Consider the following 18,931-nt stretch of genomic DNA (forward strand, 5'->3'; position numbering starts at 1 on the left):
TCGACAAAGGGTATTTCTGACCGCTTCTTCCAAAAACAAACGTAGATCGGAAGTCCAACTACATCATGCATCCAGGTTTCCGGTATGAAACACGTTTTCTTTTCTTCTTGTAGCTGGTGACTCACCTGATCTAGCAAGTCAAACTTAAAGCCATGGCTGCTACTTCTGTTGTAGTATTTCATTGGGCTCGTGTTGAATCTATGATGCATGCAAGCATCGGCAGAGACGAAGAAGAAAAATAGCGAAGCCTTGATCTGAGTCCAGCAGCACTGACATCTTCCCGTATTATATGGAATGTGACTTCAATTCACTATAATTAGATAGGAGCATCCCATCTCCTCCGACGTCGTCTCAATCCTCCATTATTTATGAGCACCTGTTACCCCCTCTGTAATCTATAGTATCACAAAAAAACACATCCTGAGACCATTGACACCAATCAACATGCCGAACCACGAGATGAGCAAGGCCGATTCCGAGAGAATTCAGTCGTCTCAGGTATGGCCAAGTCCTGATCCATCTCTGATCTGACTGTTTCTTACCAATTGCAGGCCAAGAGTGGTGGCGATATGTCACAGAAGGGTTTCGGTGCCAGAGCTCAGTCGGCCAGTGACCGTAACGCTTCAAGCGCTCAGACCCAGGGCGCTGGGTCTACAAACGCTAAAACTGGCGGTAATCAAGGCGCCGGCAAGAAGTGAATGGTTCGTAGAAGCTCTTTGGGGACTCGTGTGGGTTTTCATCATGGTGTTACGCTAGGTCAGGTTGAGGGCGAGGATACATGATATGATTTCTTGATATTCAACATCATCAAGTGGAAACATTGCAATTGTCGGGATAAGTTCTTACCGCATAATTTATACATTCTGTCACTCTCTAAACACCCGTACCTTATGAGAAGAGAGAAAGACTATGACCCGTCCAATGGGAGCACCAGACATCCATGGCGAGTATATGTGGGCTAGGTCCAAAAGAGGATGGCACTTCTTGTTGAAAGCCATAGACGCAGTATCGTGGTGCCATAAACAGTGGCCCGAGACTTCTGCGGCATTCAGAAGTGTCTGGTCGAATTCCAGTGCAGTTCATGACAAATTGTCTTTTCGGAGCAGTCTGAAGTTGTTGCGTCTTGTTCACTGGCGACTGCGGCCACCTCTAGCCCTGCGACTTCCGGACGTATCTGCATGTCGAATTCTGACAAGACAGTAATCGACGTCTCTGCACTTCATTTACTCGTGATTTTGGCTTTGGCATGGACTAATTGGAACTCATTCGGATCAAGACCTGCTCAGCAATAGGAAATCCAAAGCTGAGTGAGTCGCGCAGGAGCCAGCGTCGGCAAACTTTGCTTAAAGGCCTCACTCAAAGCCGGTATACCCAATTGGAATACACCATCAAGAGTCGCCGGGTGAATGGTAAATGGCTTCGAGTTTGAGGCCACGCCATACCCAGCAACAACAGGTTCTGCGCGAGCTTTTCGGTTCTAGGAGTTACGACACTCTGGCTATGGAGGCATCAGGAGAAAATGGATACATGGACGTGTCAAGATAATTTTGAAATGCGGTTTACTAGAACTATTATGATCTGCTAGCTGGATGCATAATAAATCAATTAATGCATCAGAACCGATTATGCTCGTAAGCACGGGTTGACACGTTCTCTTCATGAAGGCGGGGGAGACTTGCTGAAGTGAGCATTTAATAATAGCACCGTACAGAGTACGTACCTGTCAGAACAAAGCCTTCCTTAAGAAGGAACCCGGACGTAACAAGATCCGTCGTCAAACCAACAACCAACAGCGGGCGTAACACCCCTACGTCTTGGTCCATGAGCAGTTTGAAGCTGCCATGGTTCTCTTTTCCTTTCTCTATGTTTGCCAATTACAGGTGATCCGCCGGCCGCGCCCCTATACATGAAGACCATTTATCCTTGCGTCGCTTGTGATCCTGATTCCCTGACAAAACGCATACTTTGGGGCGAAAGCGAGCAGCCGGGTCGCGCAGGACTTGTGTGCTCATTCAAGTGCTTCCATCAGGCGCTGCTCATAGATTTACCTACTGTGCATGCGTCCCAGTGCCACGGACTGGATGCAAAGTTGTACTGCGTAGCTCAAGTGACACTGATCAACCTCCCTGATCGCCATTCAGGGTTGTCACATCTACGACAGCTATTTATAACAGCACAGCATCATGTCGGTGATCGTATACAGTACAGCTATTGCGCTTTTCGCATGGATTATCTACTATAGAAAAGCCGCGGCCCCGCAGAAAGTCAAGCTTCCATATGTCGAATTCGACGATGGCGATAACTCTGCAGAGAGATACAGGAGTGACTATGAGGCAATCCTGCGAAAAGGGTATGAACAAGTAAGATACACGCCCAGCCAAGTCTGCCGCGACGAGCTTTGCGCCTTGTTTTATACAGCACACTGCAGCTTGCCTAAAACTCTAGCTGACGAGCTATAATGCAGTACACTTCCAAGGGTTTGCCTTACTCCATGAAGGATCCAAATGACCCTAACCGACCGGTTGCCATGTTGCCGATGAAATACCTCGAAGAAGTGAAATGGATCCCCGAGGAACGGATCAGCTTCTGGAAACATATCGACAAGGTATGCGCATGTCCACAAACCACAACGTAGGCGTCAGGTCCCTAACCCGATTGTGCATTAGCAATCGATCTTGACCCAGATTGGCGGGCCAGGCATCACTGAGGAGGTTGCTCGAGCAGCTCGGCAGGGCCTCAACAAGGCATTGGGTCAGTCACATCACGACGTAAATAGGTCGGAAACTCACACGCGTACAGCCTACTTGATCGAAGATGTCCAACGAGCATGCGATGTTGCCTATACAAAGGAAATGCCCTCATGTCCAGGTGAGTGATATATACCGTCGGGCGAAAGTCGAACTCTTATAATTGACTGATCTTACAAAAGAATGGACCACCATCCTACCGTACCCGCTGATTATGAAGGTGTTCGCCGGCATGTCGGCGCGGACGATTGTTGGGCCTGAGGTACGCACAGGTATCACTGTGATCCCCAGTGTCTCCAGCCTAGATGTGCAACTTGGGCTAATCGGAATATTCTTGTAGCTCTGCGGGTTCGACTCGGAGTGGCAGCAGTTGTCTATGGAATATGTCAGGAACGCGCTAAGCTCGCCGGGCAAGGTCAAGGTCGCCTACCCCCAGTGGCTTTACTGGCTGGCGCAATACACCGACTCCGGGATCAGGAAGATGAGGAGGATACAAAGACGCGCCAGCCAGATCCTTAACCCCGTTTTACAGAATCGGATTGCTGCCACGGAGGAGTTGAAGGTGATAGGGCAAAAGAGCAGAGGACCACGCAAATACGAGGATGGCGTGCAGTGGCTTCTAGACGCGCACAGTGCCCATGGTAAGGAGCTCTCAACAACTCAACTGGCACGGGATCTCTTCGTCATGATGACAGCCTCAATACATAGCACCACCGGCGCTGGGCTGTGTATTCTTTTGGACATGATGGACCATCCGGACATGATTCACGAGATTCTTGACGAGATCCAGCGTGTTCAGGGAACCCTTGTTGGTGGAATATGGACTCGTGCGGCCTTAGGGGAACTCCGGCTTCTCGACAGCTTTATGCGAGAAAGCGCCCGTTTCCACGCGCTGACCCAGTGTAAGCAAGCTTCCGTGGCTGGCCTGCCCCTTTTGACTAATCGCCACAACTCCCTGTGTGCTAACTCTTTTTTTCTTTTCCTCTTTTATTAGACATGGCGGTCCAACGCATCCCCACCACGCCGTGGACCTTTAAGGACGGCCTGCAAATTCCTGCCGGAACTACGTTCGCATTCCCGAGCTTCCACCACAACTTTGACCCTACGATACACTCCAAACCCGAAGTTTTCGACGCCAAGCGACATTTGCGAAAGCGCGGGAATCTTTCCGACACTCACAAGTACCACTTTGCATCGGCGTCTGAGGACTCGGTCAACTGGGGCGCGGGTCGACATGCGTGCTCCGGCCGCTTCTTTGCCCAGGAGACCCTGAAGCTTATGCTGATGCGTTTGCTGATGAACTACGACATTAAACACGACAAGACATCGGAAGACACACCGAGGTTCCTGAACCACAACTTGTTCGTGATTCCTAATCCAGCGCTTCCGCTCCTATTCAAAGAGCGCAAGAGGGCAGTGTAGATCAATTCATTCGCAGGTTACGTTGTCTTCAAAGTAGATGGGAGCGTCACCGTCTACAGAGAGTAGAGATACTGTTAATTGAGCTTACACGGCACTGTGTCGCAGTTCGCACCTTAGGATGTTGCCTCTGTTATTGGTATCAAGATTAAAGTTGCCTGCCTTAAGAATTGCAAATTCCCTGGTATAGAAAGTATTAGTTAAGGACCGACTCATTTGATCATTGACAACTGGCCTATGTATACCCCCCGAATTTACCGCCTTTGCCAGTTTCCTAGACAATGTCTGGACCAACCTGTTTGCGGAAGATATCCAAAACTTCGTTCGAAGTACCCTTCTATAAAGCGATGTGCCACGCTCGCAAGCAAGCACCTCGCTGGGTCTGAAGTGTCATCAGCAAGGCGAGGATCAGATATTAAACGGTGTGGTCAGGAGATACAGAGGCTTAGATATACAGTGGATATGAGTCATTCGTCTAGAACTGCCCATGGCTGTCAGGGCCAAGCCATCATAACGTGTACGGCGTGTGCGGGTCCGTGCAAGGCTGCTTACACCAGCCTGCAAGCGCTGATCCTACAACGCCTCTCATCGATCATCCTCTTCTTCACGTGCTGTAGTGCACATCGAAGTCAAAAGAAGTCTCGGTAATCGCTTCGGCAAATCTCATAATGGCTGGTTAATATTTCTTATTTAACAAAGCGTTTATATAGATTTTGGCGTTTAGGGATATCATGCCAAGGTGCTATCAATATATACCAATTCCAATGAAGCCTGAAGAACCCAAAAAATTGCAACAACCGGAAGCATTTTCATGACGCGGGCATCAATCATAACTCTCCATCTAATGTCAAGGGGTATCGATCAGGGGCGTTACAGCGACTCAAAACAGTATCAAATCATCAACCCGGCTTTTGGAAGGTATCATGCCTCGCGGCATCAAGACGTCGGGCCCACGTCTTCAAGATTCTCGTCCCAACCACCCGTGCTCAGCAACCACTCTCCAACTCTTTCCTTCACACCCCGGACCCCGTCACCAAGACCCTCATCCCATTGACCTCGAACCACCCTAACCTTCTCTTTCAGATCATCTGTTAACCTCTTCTGTTCCGCTTTTCTCTGTTCCTCGAGACTCCTGCTGTCTTGTCCTTCAGCTTCGCTCACCTTCATGCGAGCCATCATGACAGCCTCCTTGACTTCATGCAGAAGGCAGAACAGGTTTGTTTGACTCTCGATGAATTGGTAAGTGCTCTTTTCGGCATGGAGTAGCAACGAGAACAGATACTGAAGCGGATGTTCGTGATAGCTCGGGTTCTCCTCGTACTCTACCGGTGGAATCTGGATGCGGAAATCCTCAAGGCTCTGCGGCACCTTATCCAACAAGCTCTTCAGCGGGGGCGCGATATCCCAAAACGCGTTGAGCTGCATGTCTATACCGCGTGCTACATTTTCTTCCACAACACTGCGGAACTCACGTGTTCGGTGGAGAACTTCGTTCGCAAAAGCAACCCGTCTCTTCTCAGCGTCCTCAGCGAAAAACGCCTGCGCACTGGATATCTTCTCCTCATTACCGGTCAATTTGTACGGCAGTATCACCATCTCCTTGTAACGGTCATTGCGGTCGCTAAGGAGGTCGAAAATCTCTCGGTGTAGAGTCTCCCGTGCCTCAAAGATCCATTTCAGAAGTGTGAGCTTTTCCAGGAGTTCAGGTTTCTCATCGCCTTCTTCTTGGGGCATGTTGGGGTCGCTCGTATGAGTCTCCACGAATAGCCGCGATCGCAAATCGTCGAAAAGGGATGTCGCCTGGCCGATACGCCCTGTGAGGATTTCGTTCGAAGGCATAACGACAGAATTTTGGAAACGGTCAAAATCTTGCTTTTCCAGGTCCTTCGATTGCGCACGCTCGGAATCGGCAGAATCCGCTTCGATGGCAGCCGCATCTGCATACGACATAGTCCCAGCACTGACTTCCCGCTGCAAGTTGATCCGAAGTGTTTGGCGGCGCTGTGATGATGCCTTTGCTGCTTCATCGCGCTTCTGTCGGCTTTCCTTGGTAGCAAGTTCTTTCATGTCTTGGAGCTCCTTCATGTCGCTCAGTGTCCGTACGAGGGCACGGATTTCCGTGAGTTCTGGGTGGTTGTTGTTGACTGCCGGATGATGTCGTGGATATGGCGGTGGAAGAGTTACCAGCCGTGACACATCAAGATGAAGAGGGCTCGGCGTATTCGGTGTTGAGGCTGGGAGAGACAGCAACGACCTCCTGAAAGGTTGAGGAGTACCGGACTGCTCTGTCTCATGCCACCCTTGCTTCTCTGGCGGATACTCATCAGGTCCATAACCCTTGCTGGAACTCGCATATGCTTCTGCACTAGTCGGAGGATCGCTCCACTGAAGAGCTTCTCGGGCTTCTTTGGGGACACCCATGTACTTTGATTCTCTCTTCGATCTCTCGAGGCGCTGAGAGGATTCGCCAGCAGAATCCGCTTCCCACCATCGACTGGAAGGCCGACCGCGAGAGCTCCTATCATCAGGCGCTTCGCTAACACTCATGCTGAGAATTGGTGACAGAGCTGGCTTGTACCCCGAGTTCCAGTTGGCGTTATTTGGGGGTCCACCGACGGGAGAGATGGGCACTCCAGCAGATGCTGGCGCTGAATTAGATTGCTGAATACTGTCTCTGCCAAAAATGGACCCGATCGAGTTTCTGTTTGATTTGTTCTCCGACATCTGGGGCGTCCATTCACTCATCTCAGAGTTTGTAGAGTCCCTCCTCGGTTTCATGGGGCGGAACAAGTCACGAGTAAGATCAAAAATCTCAGACCCCATGGCACCAATTGCCGAACTGTATCTCTCTCGCCGTAGTCTTGACTCGTTCACGATGAAATCGGCGAAAAGTTTGACACGGTCGGCATCCGAGGCTGCAGCTGCTTCCCTCTGAGCGAAGATTTGGAACCGCTCTATGGTGCCTCTCGAAAACTGGTCGGCAGTCTGACTAACGATGGTCTGCTTGGTCATCGGAGTGGATGGAGGGTGGCCAAGCACGATGCTCCCGATAGAGTTGTGTAGTTCTGGTCTTGTGACACTTGAGCTTGATGCAGACCGGCTTTGAGGGGGCGGTGTTGGCAAGGCTTTCGGTGCCAGAGGCTGCCCATTGTCTGTTATGGGATGCGATTTCCGTGGCAAAGGTGAGAATGGAGGCGTGGGCGTTTCTGGGTGCATACCCGATGAAAGGCGCGGAGTCGAGTTTCTTGAGTCGGTATTCAGGTCGGTCTGGCCAGACCAAGGCGTGTCTTGAGAAGCCCTGCCGCCGCTCCTGGGGGTGTTCTTGTGGACGGAGAAGCGCCGGGTTAGGCCGGAGCCTTGTGGAACGACAATATCTGACAATTGCGGAACACTTGCATTGGAATCGCCTCTGCTGTGTCTTGTACGGCTTTCATTACGTCGTTCGCGGATGGACTTCTCCCCTCTCACGGCACCAGTTCTGGTCAATTGCCCACCTGCGGAACTGGATCCAGATGTGGACTCATCTGCTGGCTGTGAGGCAGAGCTCGACGCACTCGCTGTGTCTATGCTCAAGGCTTGCTGTTCCGGACGTTGCGTGTTCCTATGGTCTTCCTCCACCCAATCCGCAGGCGTTGGTGGCACAGGACCTAGGGCGGTGACACCTCCTGGTGGCGGTCTCCGGGTAGGGGGCGATAAGACAGGTTCAGGTGTTCGGTTCAGACTCTGAGATCGTGAGTTGGAAGGAGGTGGCCCGGGTGGGGGCGGGGGAACAGGCATGCCGGGTCCCCATCTTGACTGGGATGCCGACCTGGATCGAGCGGATGTTGGCGTTTCAATCGCACTCGTGGATGCAGCTCTCCTCGCATTCGGAGCTACAATGGCTGGCGAGGACTCCACCCTTTCCGAGAGATGCGGTACTTGGATGGAAAGTGGTTGTGGCCGTGATATTGAGATCGGGGGATGTGTCTCGGGCGGAGATGTTGACTCCGCGGCATCTCTCCTTCGGCTCAAAGATGGAAATCCGAATCGCCTTTCGCGAGAAGCCCCTCTGCCTCCTACATTCGGAGGCGGTGGGAAGTTTTGAGGCGCTTGTGGTTCCGGCGATGGTCTATGCAACATGGGCGCGGACGCACGAGCCGACGAGGTGTTGGCCGGCGGCGTCTCAACTGTTACGCTCGCGGGCCTTTGGCTTCTTGGTGGCGAGTACGGTGGTGGCGGAAGGGGCGAGCCTTCCCACATTTAGCAGACTTCAGAGACCGTAAAACATCATGAGAAGCATACCTTGTGGTGCATCATGCGACTGTGGAGGCGGGAACTGGTGTGTCCGTTCCACGGCGGGAGATGGGCCCCATTCTTGGGGGTTATAGGGCTGGATTGAGCTGGCCGGTGTCTGGACTGCGGAGTATACGTAGGGCGACGTCGCAGATATGGCAGAGTGCGGCGTGTTCAATTGGTTGTTGTGGAACCCACCCAGCGACGTGGTCAGCAAAGGATTGAGTGTCTGACGGAGTCGCGATGTCGAGTCCCGCGCGGAGGTCATTGTTGGTGTAGGATCACTTGAGCGATGTCCTCAAGCACGCGCTCGTCGTCGAGTGGTGGTGGTCGCGATCTCGACGAGCTGCGATGTTTCCCCGCTGGACAATCCGCTAGGCTTCGGTGAACCTCTCCGTCTCTCTCTCTCTTTCTTTCTCTCTCCTCACTTGGAGACTCGAGTCGCAGTCGTCTGGCTTGGAAGGCCCATACCTAGCACCCCGCGGCTGAAGAAATCGTGAAGGAAAACAAGTGTGTCGTCGCGGCCACAGAAGAGTTTTGTGTAAGCCTGCAAGGAGGGACACTTGATGGTGCCACCAACACTGCTCAAGACTGCAAAACGAGTGGACGAGCCACCGATCAGATCGAAGAACTAACAGTTCTAGTCCATCGGCACCCTTGTCCAGTGTGGTCGACCTTCATGCAGCTGCTTCAGGGAGGGCTGTCTGTGAACTGAACTGCAGTAGGGCCGTGGAACCATGTGCTGGTAGGGATGCAACACAGCTGGAGCCCATTTCGATTGTCAGGGTCCAGGTATGGCAAATCCCGAAGTGTTCCGCCGCCGTCCTCATGTGGATGGGCAAATGGTCAGTGGTCGGACGGCAGACAGATTGGAAGATGCTACTGATCTGCGCGGAATCACACCAGGGCAACATGCAGGTCGCCGTCTTGAGTGCTAGGGCGCACTCTAGCTGCATGTGCCCCATGTGCTCACCACTCATGGGCCGCATCGACGTTGGAGGGCAATCAAGAGGCATGAGTGATCAAATAACGGGAGGCGGGACGAGATTCTGAGGCCCAGGGGACGAGGTACCAGATCTGGCCCGCCCATTGGCCGCCTAGAAGTGGAGTTCACTCTATAATTAGATGCCTGGAAGCTTAATACTCTGTGATTGGCCTCGGGGCCTCGTTCAGCCCAATCGAGCCATCCGGCGCTTAGCATATCCCTCCCATCCGACCGCTATAGACGCTGTGATTCGCCCGTCGCTTTTGAGTCAATTATCCCCCCGCACTGAATACCCTGGTCGTTTCTCAACAAGTGGGTTAATTACCTTCCGAGAAACGAGCACATGGCCGAGGGCATCGTGCAATGCATTGCCGAGTCATGCAATTTTACCTCTACAGTACCAATGGTATGCTGATAAGCTCGAACTGGAGCTCCAGGGCCTGCCGCCGATGTCACTCGCAGAGCAGAGCTGCCTTCCGTTGCTCGACCCTGCGCGACATTGTCGTGGCGTCAGGAATAGCAGCATAATCAATCGCGCGCCGGCAGCCTCCAGTTCCGTCCCGTTGTCGCATCTGCTGACATTACTTGACGGGTTGCACTCGGCACCCACAACCGGGCTCTCTGCAATGCAGCATACCCGCAGCCGCGTCTAAATCTATGGTTCTGACACTGATGCTGGTAGTTCGTGAACACCGATTTAGTAGCACCGCGTCCGTCGCAGATCCCCGACTCCAACAACCCGGCTCCCAGGGTGCCAACACTAACGTCCGGATTCATCTGCATCCGTGACGGAAAAGCATCGCGACTCGCAGATATGATGTAGTCGACTACCAAATTTGGAATTCACCTTTCCAAGCCCCTACTATAGCTCTTCCCGTCTTGTCAAAATTTGGACAAGCCAATGAACCAGTAGTCATTCATTACGAGGCCATCCAACAGGACCCCTTGTAGCGTGAGCATGGATGACAACTAGAAATATGTTGTGGGAGCTCGTAACGAGATCTCTATAAGCCATGACCAAAAATATATCCTGTACTGGCCATCCTCAGCTCCCTACCATCCAACTATTCGAGGTTCTCAATGCCGAAAATTAACGTTTTGACCAACGCCCGACCCTGCAATATTCTTAGTTTGTGATAGATGAGTTGTTCCTAAGCGTACTCTATTCAATGGGGGACATTTCTAAAAATAGGGTTTCAACTGGGTATTCGTCTGTGCAATGTTATTTTAGAGCCTTGGCTCCGAAAAGAGGCATCAACGCCAATTATCAGCGTATTGAACTTGGCAACGTCAAAGAAGTCCAGTACGTGAACGAGAAACCTTCGAAAACTTTCTTGTCTAAATATTTGCCCTATTTATGCATTGAGTGCTATGGACTTAATGACCGAGTCCCCAATCTGAGTGATCGACAACGAGCGGACTGACAGGAGGGACAATGGTATAGGACCTCAGATAGTAAACTCTACTTCATCTCAGGGCATGAAATAACTTAGGGACGAAAAATGACTGTGCCACCGATGATGCTATTGAGAGGACCCGCAACAAGAAAGGCGTTGCTTAGAAACTGGTGCAGTGGTCCTCGAAAGATGAACCCAGACACCTACACGCCACCAAACAAAGTATCGCCGTCGATGACTAGCCAACACCATGTTTCTCTTGGAAAGCCCAACCGAGATAGATCTGGTTACCTCAGAGGAATACCACTCCAGTGCCCGACAGTAGTGAAGTCAGTTCGCGTTCAGTTGTACTGACAGGTGGCCCATCAAATCCGAGTTTAGGGTAGATATATATGTTCGAAAAACGAGTTATACACACGAGAGGCCCGCAACAGGTCAGTCCTCACCAGGACTTGCCATTGTTCTCCGAATTGGCCGTGGCCTGTCCCCCGCACATGTGTTTCAACTCTTCTCTCCTTCTCCTGTTCAACTCGGTCGCGCTCATCCTCGCCCTGTACTTCTCCCCATACAAGCGCCTAGACTCCTCCTCTGACCTCACGAACAGAATGTCATAATCGCTTGCAGCCGTCATGTTCGCATCCCTCTGGATGTGGTGCCATCGTCTCGCATCCGGGCCCTTTTTGCCCACCACGCCAACCGTGCGCTCGACTTTCAGACTTGGATGATCGGGCGCAATGACGCGTAGACCCTGTGCCCGAAGGGCGGCGATGTTATGCCGCCGCGACGGATAGACGGTGATCCGCGAGACAATGTTCGGATGAGCCGCGAGGACGGGAGCTGACAACAGGTACGCAAGGGCAAAGGTGTCAGTTCCCGCAGCGTCGCCGAGGATGAACCTGTGCCCGGTATCTAGCGCTGTGTTGATATGTGGGACATAGTGTGTGGTGAAACCGGAGGGGCTAAGGTCTGTGTGGCCGCTGATGAGTGCAATTGGTGGCTGTGGTTGCACTTTGCCCACGGCTGAGCCATCTTTCGAATGTGAAGACATGACTAGTCTCTAAAGGACAAAAATTAAATCGTTGAGAATTATTCTGGCATTGAAAGGACTTCACATTGTCTCATAGTGAAGTACATGTAGTAAGCCGAATATCATGAGTCAGGCCGTGGGATGGGGCAGCTTTGCCTTAGCGCTAGCTCTGAGCCACCTCAGCCACAGTCCAACGTCGACAGTCGAAAGTTGGAATTCGGCATGGAAACTGGCAATAGGAATTCCTTTGGCTTGTGAAACGGGTTATACCAATTAGCAAGCAATCTATTCCGCCGCGGTGCACATTGGAGAAACTGATGTATCCTGCAAGCTGGGTAGCACCCTGGCTGAATTCGTCCAATTAACTCACATCTAACGTACTAGGTCAAGCTAAATGGACTATGCAATTGATGCCTTTATAGCAAGTTACTGACCACGACCACTCTATAGCGACCGATTTTGCTTTTACTGGATCCCTGCAGCCAACGCCTCTTCTTGCTGTTTCACCAACTTGGTGACCTCGAGGTCGATACCGTTATATTATGTATCCGGTCAGGGCAATACTGACTTTTTCTTGGAAGACCACGGCCACGATAATACTTCCTTGTTGCACGCAATGGACCAGCCCCATCATGTCAATGAAGGCCAAAATTCACCCAAGTTTGGATCACACTGATGAATGGAAGTGTCATTTAAGGGCGCGCGGCTTAGCTATCCGTGACCACTGACGAAGAAATCGGCTATGGTGACTTTTTGACACATCATGCTCTGCAATGGAGTATTACTCCAAAGACGATCGAAATAATTGGCGCCATGAGGTGAAGAATAGATACAGGCAGTCACGCCATTGGCACCATGAGGATGACTACAGTTTGAACGCACAGAGCTTATATCACGACCTTCACTCACGATCTCTGAGACAATTTTTTGACCCTTCACAATTCCCCTACTGTCTTTAAAGGAACGAACGAAAGCCCAACCATCCACGCCAGAATCCCCGCCGTCAAAACCGCGCACCTCGCCTCCCGCCTAACGACACGGATCCGGCCGGTTGCTCAGGCACTGCACGGCGCACACGCCGACCAAGTCAACGTTGCGGGCCAGGCCGCTGAGGCCGAGGGGCAGGCACTCGTTGAAGACCTTGGTGGCGGCGGGCACCAGGTACTTCTGGTCGAGGTTGGGCACGGGGGCGGACCAGGTGACGCAGCAGCGCGAGGCGTTGGCGCCGTCGAGCGTCAGGCAGATGGACAGCGGCGACTGCGGCACGGCGCGCGACCCGCCCTCGCGCAGGATGTCGATTAGCCCGCCGCACACGGCCGGGTCCGGCACGTTGTCGCTGTCGCACGTCACGTCGGACGTGCTGCACGCCCGCGGGGCTAGCGGCTCGCCGGCCGCCGGAGAGGAGGCGGACGGTGCCGCGCCGTAGAAGGTCAGCGTGCCCTTGTTGTTGGGAAGCGTCTCAGCGCTCAGAAACCTGAGCTCCCCGGGCTGTGAGGAAGCCACTGGGGTCGCTGAGACGTGAGCGACTCCTGCGACGGCAGCAAGGTATAGAACAGTGGATGAAGGCGTATACATGTCGGGCTGGTTGGTAGTTAGGTTGGCTTTGCTGGGTTTGAATACGGAAGTCTGCTCTGTCATATCATGGGCAGCATTCAATCCGTCCACGAGACACGCTCCATTTATACTCGCAGCCTTCCAACTCTCGTTCAACTGTGTAACACCAGAGTATCTGAAAGTCCACTGCAGCTCACTACACGAACTGTGCGTCTCAGGGTACTTTGGTCTAAGGACATGTTTATCCGGACCGCATCTTTGGCGGTCGTACCTCGCAACGTTACGTGTGGTTCTCTTGCTTACCGGCCTGAGTCCGTAGTCGGTTCCTCTATTTTTACGGCGAGTCTTTAGCGGTGGGCGACGTTGGATACGAGATCGCGGTCATGTTGTTGAGTTACACTGGTGTCAGACAGCGGTCCACTCAGTGCCTGCGGTGTAGTCGAAGGATGAACAGTATATTGCTCCGGGGGAAATGCAGTCTCCTCATTGGTAGAAACAGCTAGCAGGAAGCTATGGATCCCAATAAGCTTGCATAGCCGGGACGGAAAGTAGATTTCGTGCATATCCCCGCAGTAAGGTCGACAGAGATGGGTGCTCCTTCGAAGGGCCTTCGTGTGTGTCTAGCTGATCAGTATCAACTGCAGGACGCCGAGTAGGACCATAATGACCATATTGTCTAACTTGGATTCCGCCCACGAATTAGTATGATTGGTTACACCCTAGTTGTTGCCTACGTTAGGTCGCGGACACCATTAGGTGACTAGTCAAAGTAGCCCAGTAGTAACAGGATGTCGAAAACTTGGAGTATTTCACCATCAGACCGAACAAAATAGTAGCTAGCACGCGAGGTCTACAATCAGGGCACAGTTATTAGTGTTCTCATTTTACTCATTTATTAACGTAATATCATCATCATAGTCGTCTGATGTCCAAATGGACGCGACGTAACTAACGTGGGCCATGGGGTTGACTACAGCATGGTAAATCTAGCGAGCACATCATGGGAGGGGATATGCCTCTCTATCGAGATCTTTCTTATGATACTAGTGTTACCGGTGAGGTGAAGAGACTTCTCTTTCCATTCTATTGCGCCGTAACGCCGATATGTCGAGCAAGGCTTTACAGGATGGTTCCAAAGCTGTTCAGCATGTTAGTCAAGTCATGGAGTGGCACAGGCAGGACGATCGACTCACCCGAAGGTTGTCTTGATGCTTCGGACGTAGTACTCGCCCCAGTTCCTCTTGGTCACGTCCTCTTGACCAATGGGAACACCAGTCCAGTTGACGCGCATGACGGTTACGCCATCGACGTCGTTCTGGTCGAACTCGATGACCTGCTTCGAGAAGTGGCCGGCAGGCCACTGGTTCAGGCGCCAAGTCTGGGTTATCTTCTTGTTCTCCTCAAGTTCAACGAACTCGCCGGACACGTTGCCGTCGAAGATCTCCCACTTGCCACCCTTCTTGGGACCCTCGAATTTCTTCGGAGGGGCACGGGTGAAGGCAGCTATCCGTTGGGGATCGGTGAAAGTGAGATACAGCTGCTCGGCGGTAGTGCGGAACTCCTCTTGATCCGAGACTGTAGTCGTGTTAACGACGCTACCCGCGTTGCTCTGCGTAGCAGAAGCCTCCGGGTTCTTGGCGCCGCTGGTGGGTGCGTGAACCTTGGGGGTGGAGAAGCCACTGGAGGGGTTGGAGCCAGGTGCGTGCTGGATATCCTTGCCGTGCTCGGCAATCAGAGCCGGCGTGAGCTTCAAGAATTCCTTGCGCAGCTGGGGAACGAGCTTGGATCGCACCAGATCCTTCACGGGCTGCTTCTCCTTGGACTCCGAGTAGATATCAATGTCAAACTAGAGCAGTGTCAGAGGGGAGGTCGAGCGGGGGTGACGACAGGCGAACGTACCACGAACTCGTCCTCCTCGGTGTCGTGGGCAACCTCGGGGACGGTGATGGTACCCGACACGTCGTCGGCATCGGGCGCCGCACCGGCATACTCCAAGACGAGCTTCACGTCGAAGATTGTGATGACTTTGCCCTTGCGCTGACTGACGTCGACATCACCATCCATGCTGACGACCTTGCTGATCTTGACGTTGACGTCGCCATCCTCGGCCGAGACCTTGGTCAAGTTCTCGGTCAACCAGGCCTGGGCCCACTCGCCAGCGTTCTTGCTGACCCAGTGCCAGTTGTTGGGGTTGTGGAGGACCATGTTGGTAGGAGGGAGGGTGAGATCGCTTGCTGGGTAATCTAGAGTGCGGTTGCAACGGTTAGCCGAGATCAGACCGCGGGCGTGAATGGTGTGCGTGTGCAAGGACCGGTCGTCGTGTTTATAGATCAGAGGAAGGTCATTGGACCAAAGCATGTAGTCATCAATGGAGGGAGTACAAGTCACCCTATGACTGGTGCCAGCTGGGTTCTCATCATGTGAAGGCACGTTGCGGGATAGCAACAGCACCGGGACGGCGGCGGCGGAATTGTGACAGACGTATCTGGGGGGGAACAGTTGGCTTACCAGTGGTGGGATGTCGCGACGGTTGCTCTCTCTACATAAAGTAGGGTCTGGCGATGAATGGGCAGAGGCAAGACACGGGGGCCGAGAAGGCAAGGGGCGCGATGGCCACAAGGGAGAAGAAAAGATTCGAGGAAGAGAAGGCGGGAGAAAATGTTGGAAAAAGCTCGACGAGCCGTGGGAGGGTGGGTTGGGATTGGGATTGGGATTGGAGGGGCCCGGATTTCTCTAGTGGGGACACTGGGACGCTGGGACGCCTGGGACGCCCTGGGATGCCGCGCTCGGGCCAATCTCACAGCCTCATCTTCTTGTCCCCCGAGGTTCGTCGTCCATGGACCCGCCCCTTCGGCGCCGCACTAACTTGGACGGAAGTCAGCCTCGCCAGGCCTGACCGGCGACCTAGCAGACTTGACGATGCCCAGCGACTACAACTCCGACATACATATCAGCTGAGAATGAATGCAATGGGTGTGACGGACGACCGCTCACGTCTAGACTAATATCTCAAACTGTGACTGGTTACCCCTTCGAGCTGCGTCCTGTATACAGCTTACACATGCTAGTCTCGAGCGCAGTGGGCCTCTAGACGCGAACCGGGCAGTGACAACATAGCAATGTGAGGCTGAACATTTACGACTTTCTCTCCAGCACCATTTACTCCGCCTGTACGGGTCAAATGCGCATTTCGGGCTGAAACTTCAATCTCAGTGTGATGGGCGAGAGCTCCAGACTATGAGAATGGGCTTCAGCATCAACATGGATTCTATTCGACAGCTTCTCGCAAGTCCGAATATGAGCACGCTCGGGCAATGACGGCATCATAAAAAGTGCTCGCAACGGATAGCCCAGGTGCTTCTGAGAGCCCTTGCGGGGTTCGACGAGTGGCTTATCCAACCGGATAGATGATTTTCATATGATCGGGAGCAATTAATCATGGGATGGAATACAGTTCGAGGTCACAAAACCATGTCATTGCGTGAAACTGGACAGAGACACGGGTAATTTCACCACCACGTTTTCGCAGACATCGTCGTCTATTGTGGCTCTCAACAGGCCAAAGTCATCTCAACCTACGTAGAGGTTGATTCAGTTTCCCCGCAACCAACACTGCTCACAAGACAGGATCGAAGTTCCTATCCATGGATGCATCTGATTCATTTGTTGGCGGCGTTCTTGGCGGCCTCCTCGGCGCAGTTCTTGGCACGAACCTGGTGACGGCGAAGGTGACGGCGGACCGTCTGTGCCTTGGTGCACAAGACGCCACAGCCAGGCCAGTTGCACGTCAGGGCATTGCCACCAGAAGCAATTGTGTTGTTGACGATGTTGTGTCCGTGCAAGTGCACATTCAGCATCTTCTCCGTGGGCGCGACGTATGCACAGCCCTTCCAGTAGCATTTGGTGCCAATGTGCACTTCGCCCTTGTGCTGGGCCAGCGTGGTGGTGGTGTTGAACGCCTTGTTGCACTCTCCACAGAACAGGGTCTTCTGGTCAGTCTGGTTGACGACCGGAGTCTCCGCCTGCTTGGCTGCAGCACCGCCCGACATCTCATGGGCAGGAGTGTCGCCAACGGTGGCTTTTATTGGGGATTCGAGTTAGTCTGGGCTCGATATAAACATGATGGGTGCAGGAAGCACTACTTACGGGGCTCGGCATAGTTAGACACACCCATCTTGTTGTCGGTCGCGTTGTAGGCCATGATCTTGGATCGCCGTAGGGGGTTGGGTTGTCTTGTGCGAATTGAGCGTGAGCTGGAGGACTGATATCTCCTGAGGTCGGCGAAGAAATCTGAATGGTGTTTTGGCAATGTTGATTGACTGGGACGCGATTGGCTTTTGTACGCGCAGTGGAAGATACCTTGCAAGGTGAATTGTCTTCGCGTTGCCGGGCAGCTCATACGCCTACCCAAGGCAACAAATTGCTACCAGCTCACGCTAAAGTAGTATTAACCCAATGTACAGACTGGAATTGGCGCTAATTGGATCATTTGGTTCAAAGAAAGATTTTATGCAGGAGCTTGCGGCCGGATCCAACGCGAATGATCATACCCAGAGCCAAGCTTGGCTCCCCTGAGCTTCGAATATTTACGTTACTTAATGCCTGGCGGAAGCGCTAGTCCAATACCCCAGGGTGAGCATATGGCTTCTGCTGGATGGGCATTTATTAACTGGAATTCTCTGTCACCAACGTGAAATGGCGAAGGTATGGCAACGAGCGAAACAGATGTACGAGATATCTCCAAGCCCAAGGACTTGTATACCACCTATCTATTTTGAGATAATCTACATGGACCCAAGGGTCGTCTCTACTAACATCACTAATCTCATCCAAGGATGTGCTATTTAATCGAATCCAACGGTGCCACAGGGCCAATGTTTTGAGTTCCATATCAGAGTCACGGCAGCACCCGCTTAGCTCCACGCACAACTACACATGGGCACTAGGTCTTGCAAAACTTGAATAAGGCGGAGAGACATGTAGCTTTCATCTGTTATCCACGGCAAAGTCGTTGCTATCAAGACTCAGGGTATTACTGGGGTGCGGTTGCATTCACAGTCTAGCACTAATATAGTGCTACATCTGGATCCTCGTGGATTTGGCATGCAGCTTATTTGAGTGTCGACGCTTCGATCTCAACAGGATATCAGTGTTGTATGGAATACTGTAGGACTATAAATAGGGACCCGCGTGGCTTAAACGCAGCCCCGCTTCATTTTCGTGGGTCCCTAGATTCTAGTAGTTCCACTGCTAGGGGTATGCGTCGATTGTCTTTCTCTCATAAAACGGTGTTACTGTCTACAGCACTCGGAAAGCGTGCTAAAGTGGACAAATGGAAGTACAAGTCGGATGCCAAGGATGTACATACGCGAGTTTTTCGATTTGACTCCTAAGGGACCCTAACCCAAGACAAAAGCGAAGCAATGATTTCACGCCCAGGAATCGTTTTACGGTGGGTGCAAACATCAGCTGCGTCTCAGGTACTGCAAACTCTTGGAAAGTAACGCAAGATATTGACTGTGCAGGTTTG

At 52.4% G+C, this 18,931-nt stretch overlaps 7 protein-coding genes across 7 annotated transcripts; 2 read left to right on the plus strand and 5 right to left on the minus strand.

The window, feature by feature from the left end:
- Positions 1-444: 444 nt before the first annotated feature.
- Positions 445-698, plus strand: JN550_011119 (uncharacterized protein; the record flags this gene model as incomplete). The annotated part of the gene is made up of 2 exons (XM_049309449.1): positions 445-498; positions 552-698. 2 exons carry the CDS (start codon positions 445-447, stop codon positions 696-698), a joined length of 201 nt encoding a protein of 66 aa, XP_049166919.1.
- A 1,485-nt stretch (positions 699-2,183) lies between these two features.
- Positions 2,184-4,169, plus strand: JN550_011120 (uncharacterized protein; the record flags this gene model as incomplete). The annotated part of the gene is made up of 7 exons (XM_049309450.1): positions 2,184-2,360; positions 2,465-2,605; positions 2,667-2,751; positions 2,800-2,868; positions 2,930-3,009; positions 3,088-3,649; positions 3,742-4,169. The coding sequence occupies 7 exons, from the start codon at positions 2,184-2,186 to the stop codon at positions 4,167-4,169; spliced, it is 1,542 nt and encodes a 513-aa protein (XP_049166920.1).
- Positions 4,170-5,102: 933 nt separating this feature from the next.
- Positions 5,103-8,706, minus strand: JN550_011121 (uncharacterized protein; the record flags this gene model as incomplete). The annotated part of the gene is made up of 2 exons (XM_049309451.1): positions 5,103-8,395; positions 8,448-8,706. 2 exons carry the CDS (start codon positions 8,704-8,706, stop codon positions 5,103-5,105), a joined length of 3,552 nt encoding a protein of 1,183 aa, XP_049166921.1.
- A 2,556-nt stretch (positions 8,707-11,262) lies between these two features.
- Positions 11,263-11,868, minus strand: JN550_011122 (uncharacterized protein; the record flags this gene model as incomplete). Its single annotated transcript, XM_049309453.1, has 1 exon — positions 11,263-11,868. The coding sequence occupies one exon, from the start codon at positions 11,866-11,868 to the stop codon at positions 11,263-11,265; it is 606 nt and encodes a 201-aa protein (XP_049166922.1).
- Positions 11,869-12,876: 1,008 nt separating this feature from the next.
- Positions 12,877-13,422, minus strand: JN550_011123 (uncharacterized protein; the record flags this gene model as incomplete). Its single annotated transcript, XM_049309454.1, has 1 exon — positions 12,877-13,422. One exon carries the CDS (start codon positions 13,420-13,422, stop codon positions 12,877-12,879), a length of 546 nt encoding a protein of 181 aa, XP_049166923.1.
- Positions 13,423-14,520: 1,098 nt separating this feature from the next.
- On the minus strand, positions 14,521-15,606 carry JN550_011124 (uncharacterized protein; the record flags this gene model as incomplete). The annotated part of the gene is made up of 3 exons (XM_049309455.1): positions 14,521-14,539; positions 14,595-15,247; positions 15,301-15,606. 3 exons carry the CDS (start codon positions 15,604-15,606, stop codon positions 14,521-14,523), a joined length of 978 nt encoding a protein of 325 aa, XP_049166924.1.
- Positions 15,607-17,060: 1,454 nt separating this feature from the next.
- On the minus strand, positions 17,061-17,602 carry JN550_011125 (uncharacterized protein; the record flags this gene model as incomplete). The annotated part of the gene is made up of 2 exons (XM_049309456.1): positions 17,061-17,479; positions 17,548-17,602. 2 exons carry the CDS (start codon positions 17,600-17,602, stop codon positions 17,061-17,063), a joined length of 474 nt encoding a protein of 157 aa, XP_049166925.1.
- Between the last annotated feature and the right edge of the window lie 1,329 nt (positions 17,603-18,931).

The sequence above is a fragment of the Neoarthrinium moseri genome (assembly GCF_022829205.1).
Source record: "Neoarthrinium moseri strain CBS 164.80 chromosome Unknown scaffold63_Wmoseri_CBS_16480, whole genome shotgun sequence".
Classification (NCBI taxonomy): Eukaryota; Fungi; Ascomycota; class Sordariomycetes; order Amphisphaeriales; family Apiosporaceae; genus Neoarthrinium; species Neoarthrinium moseri.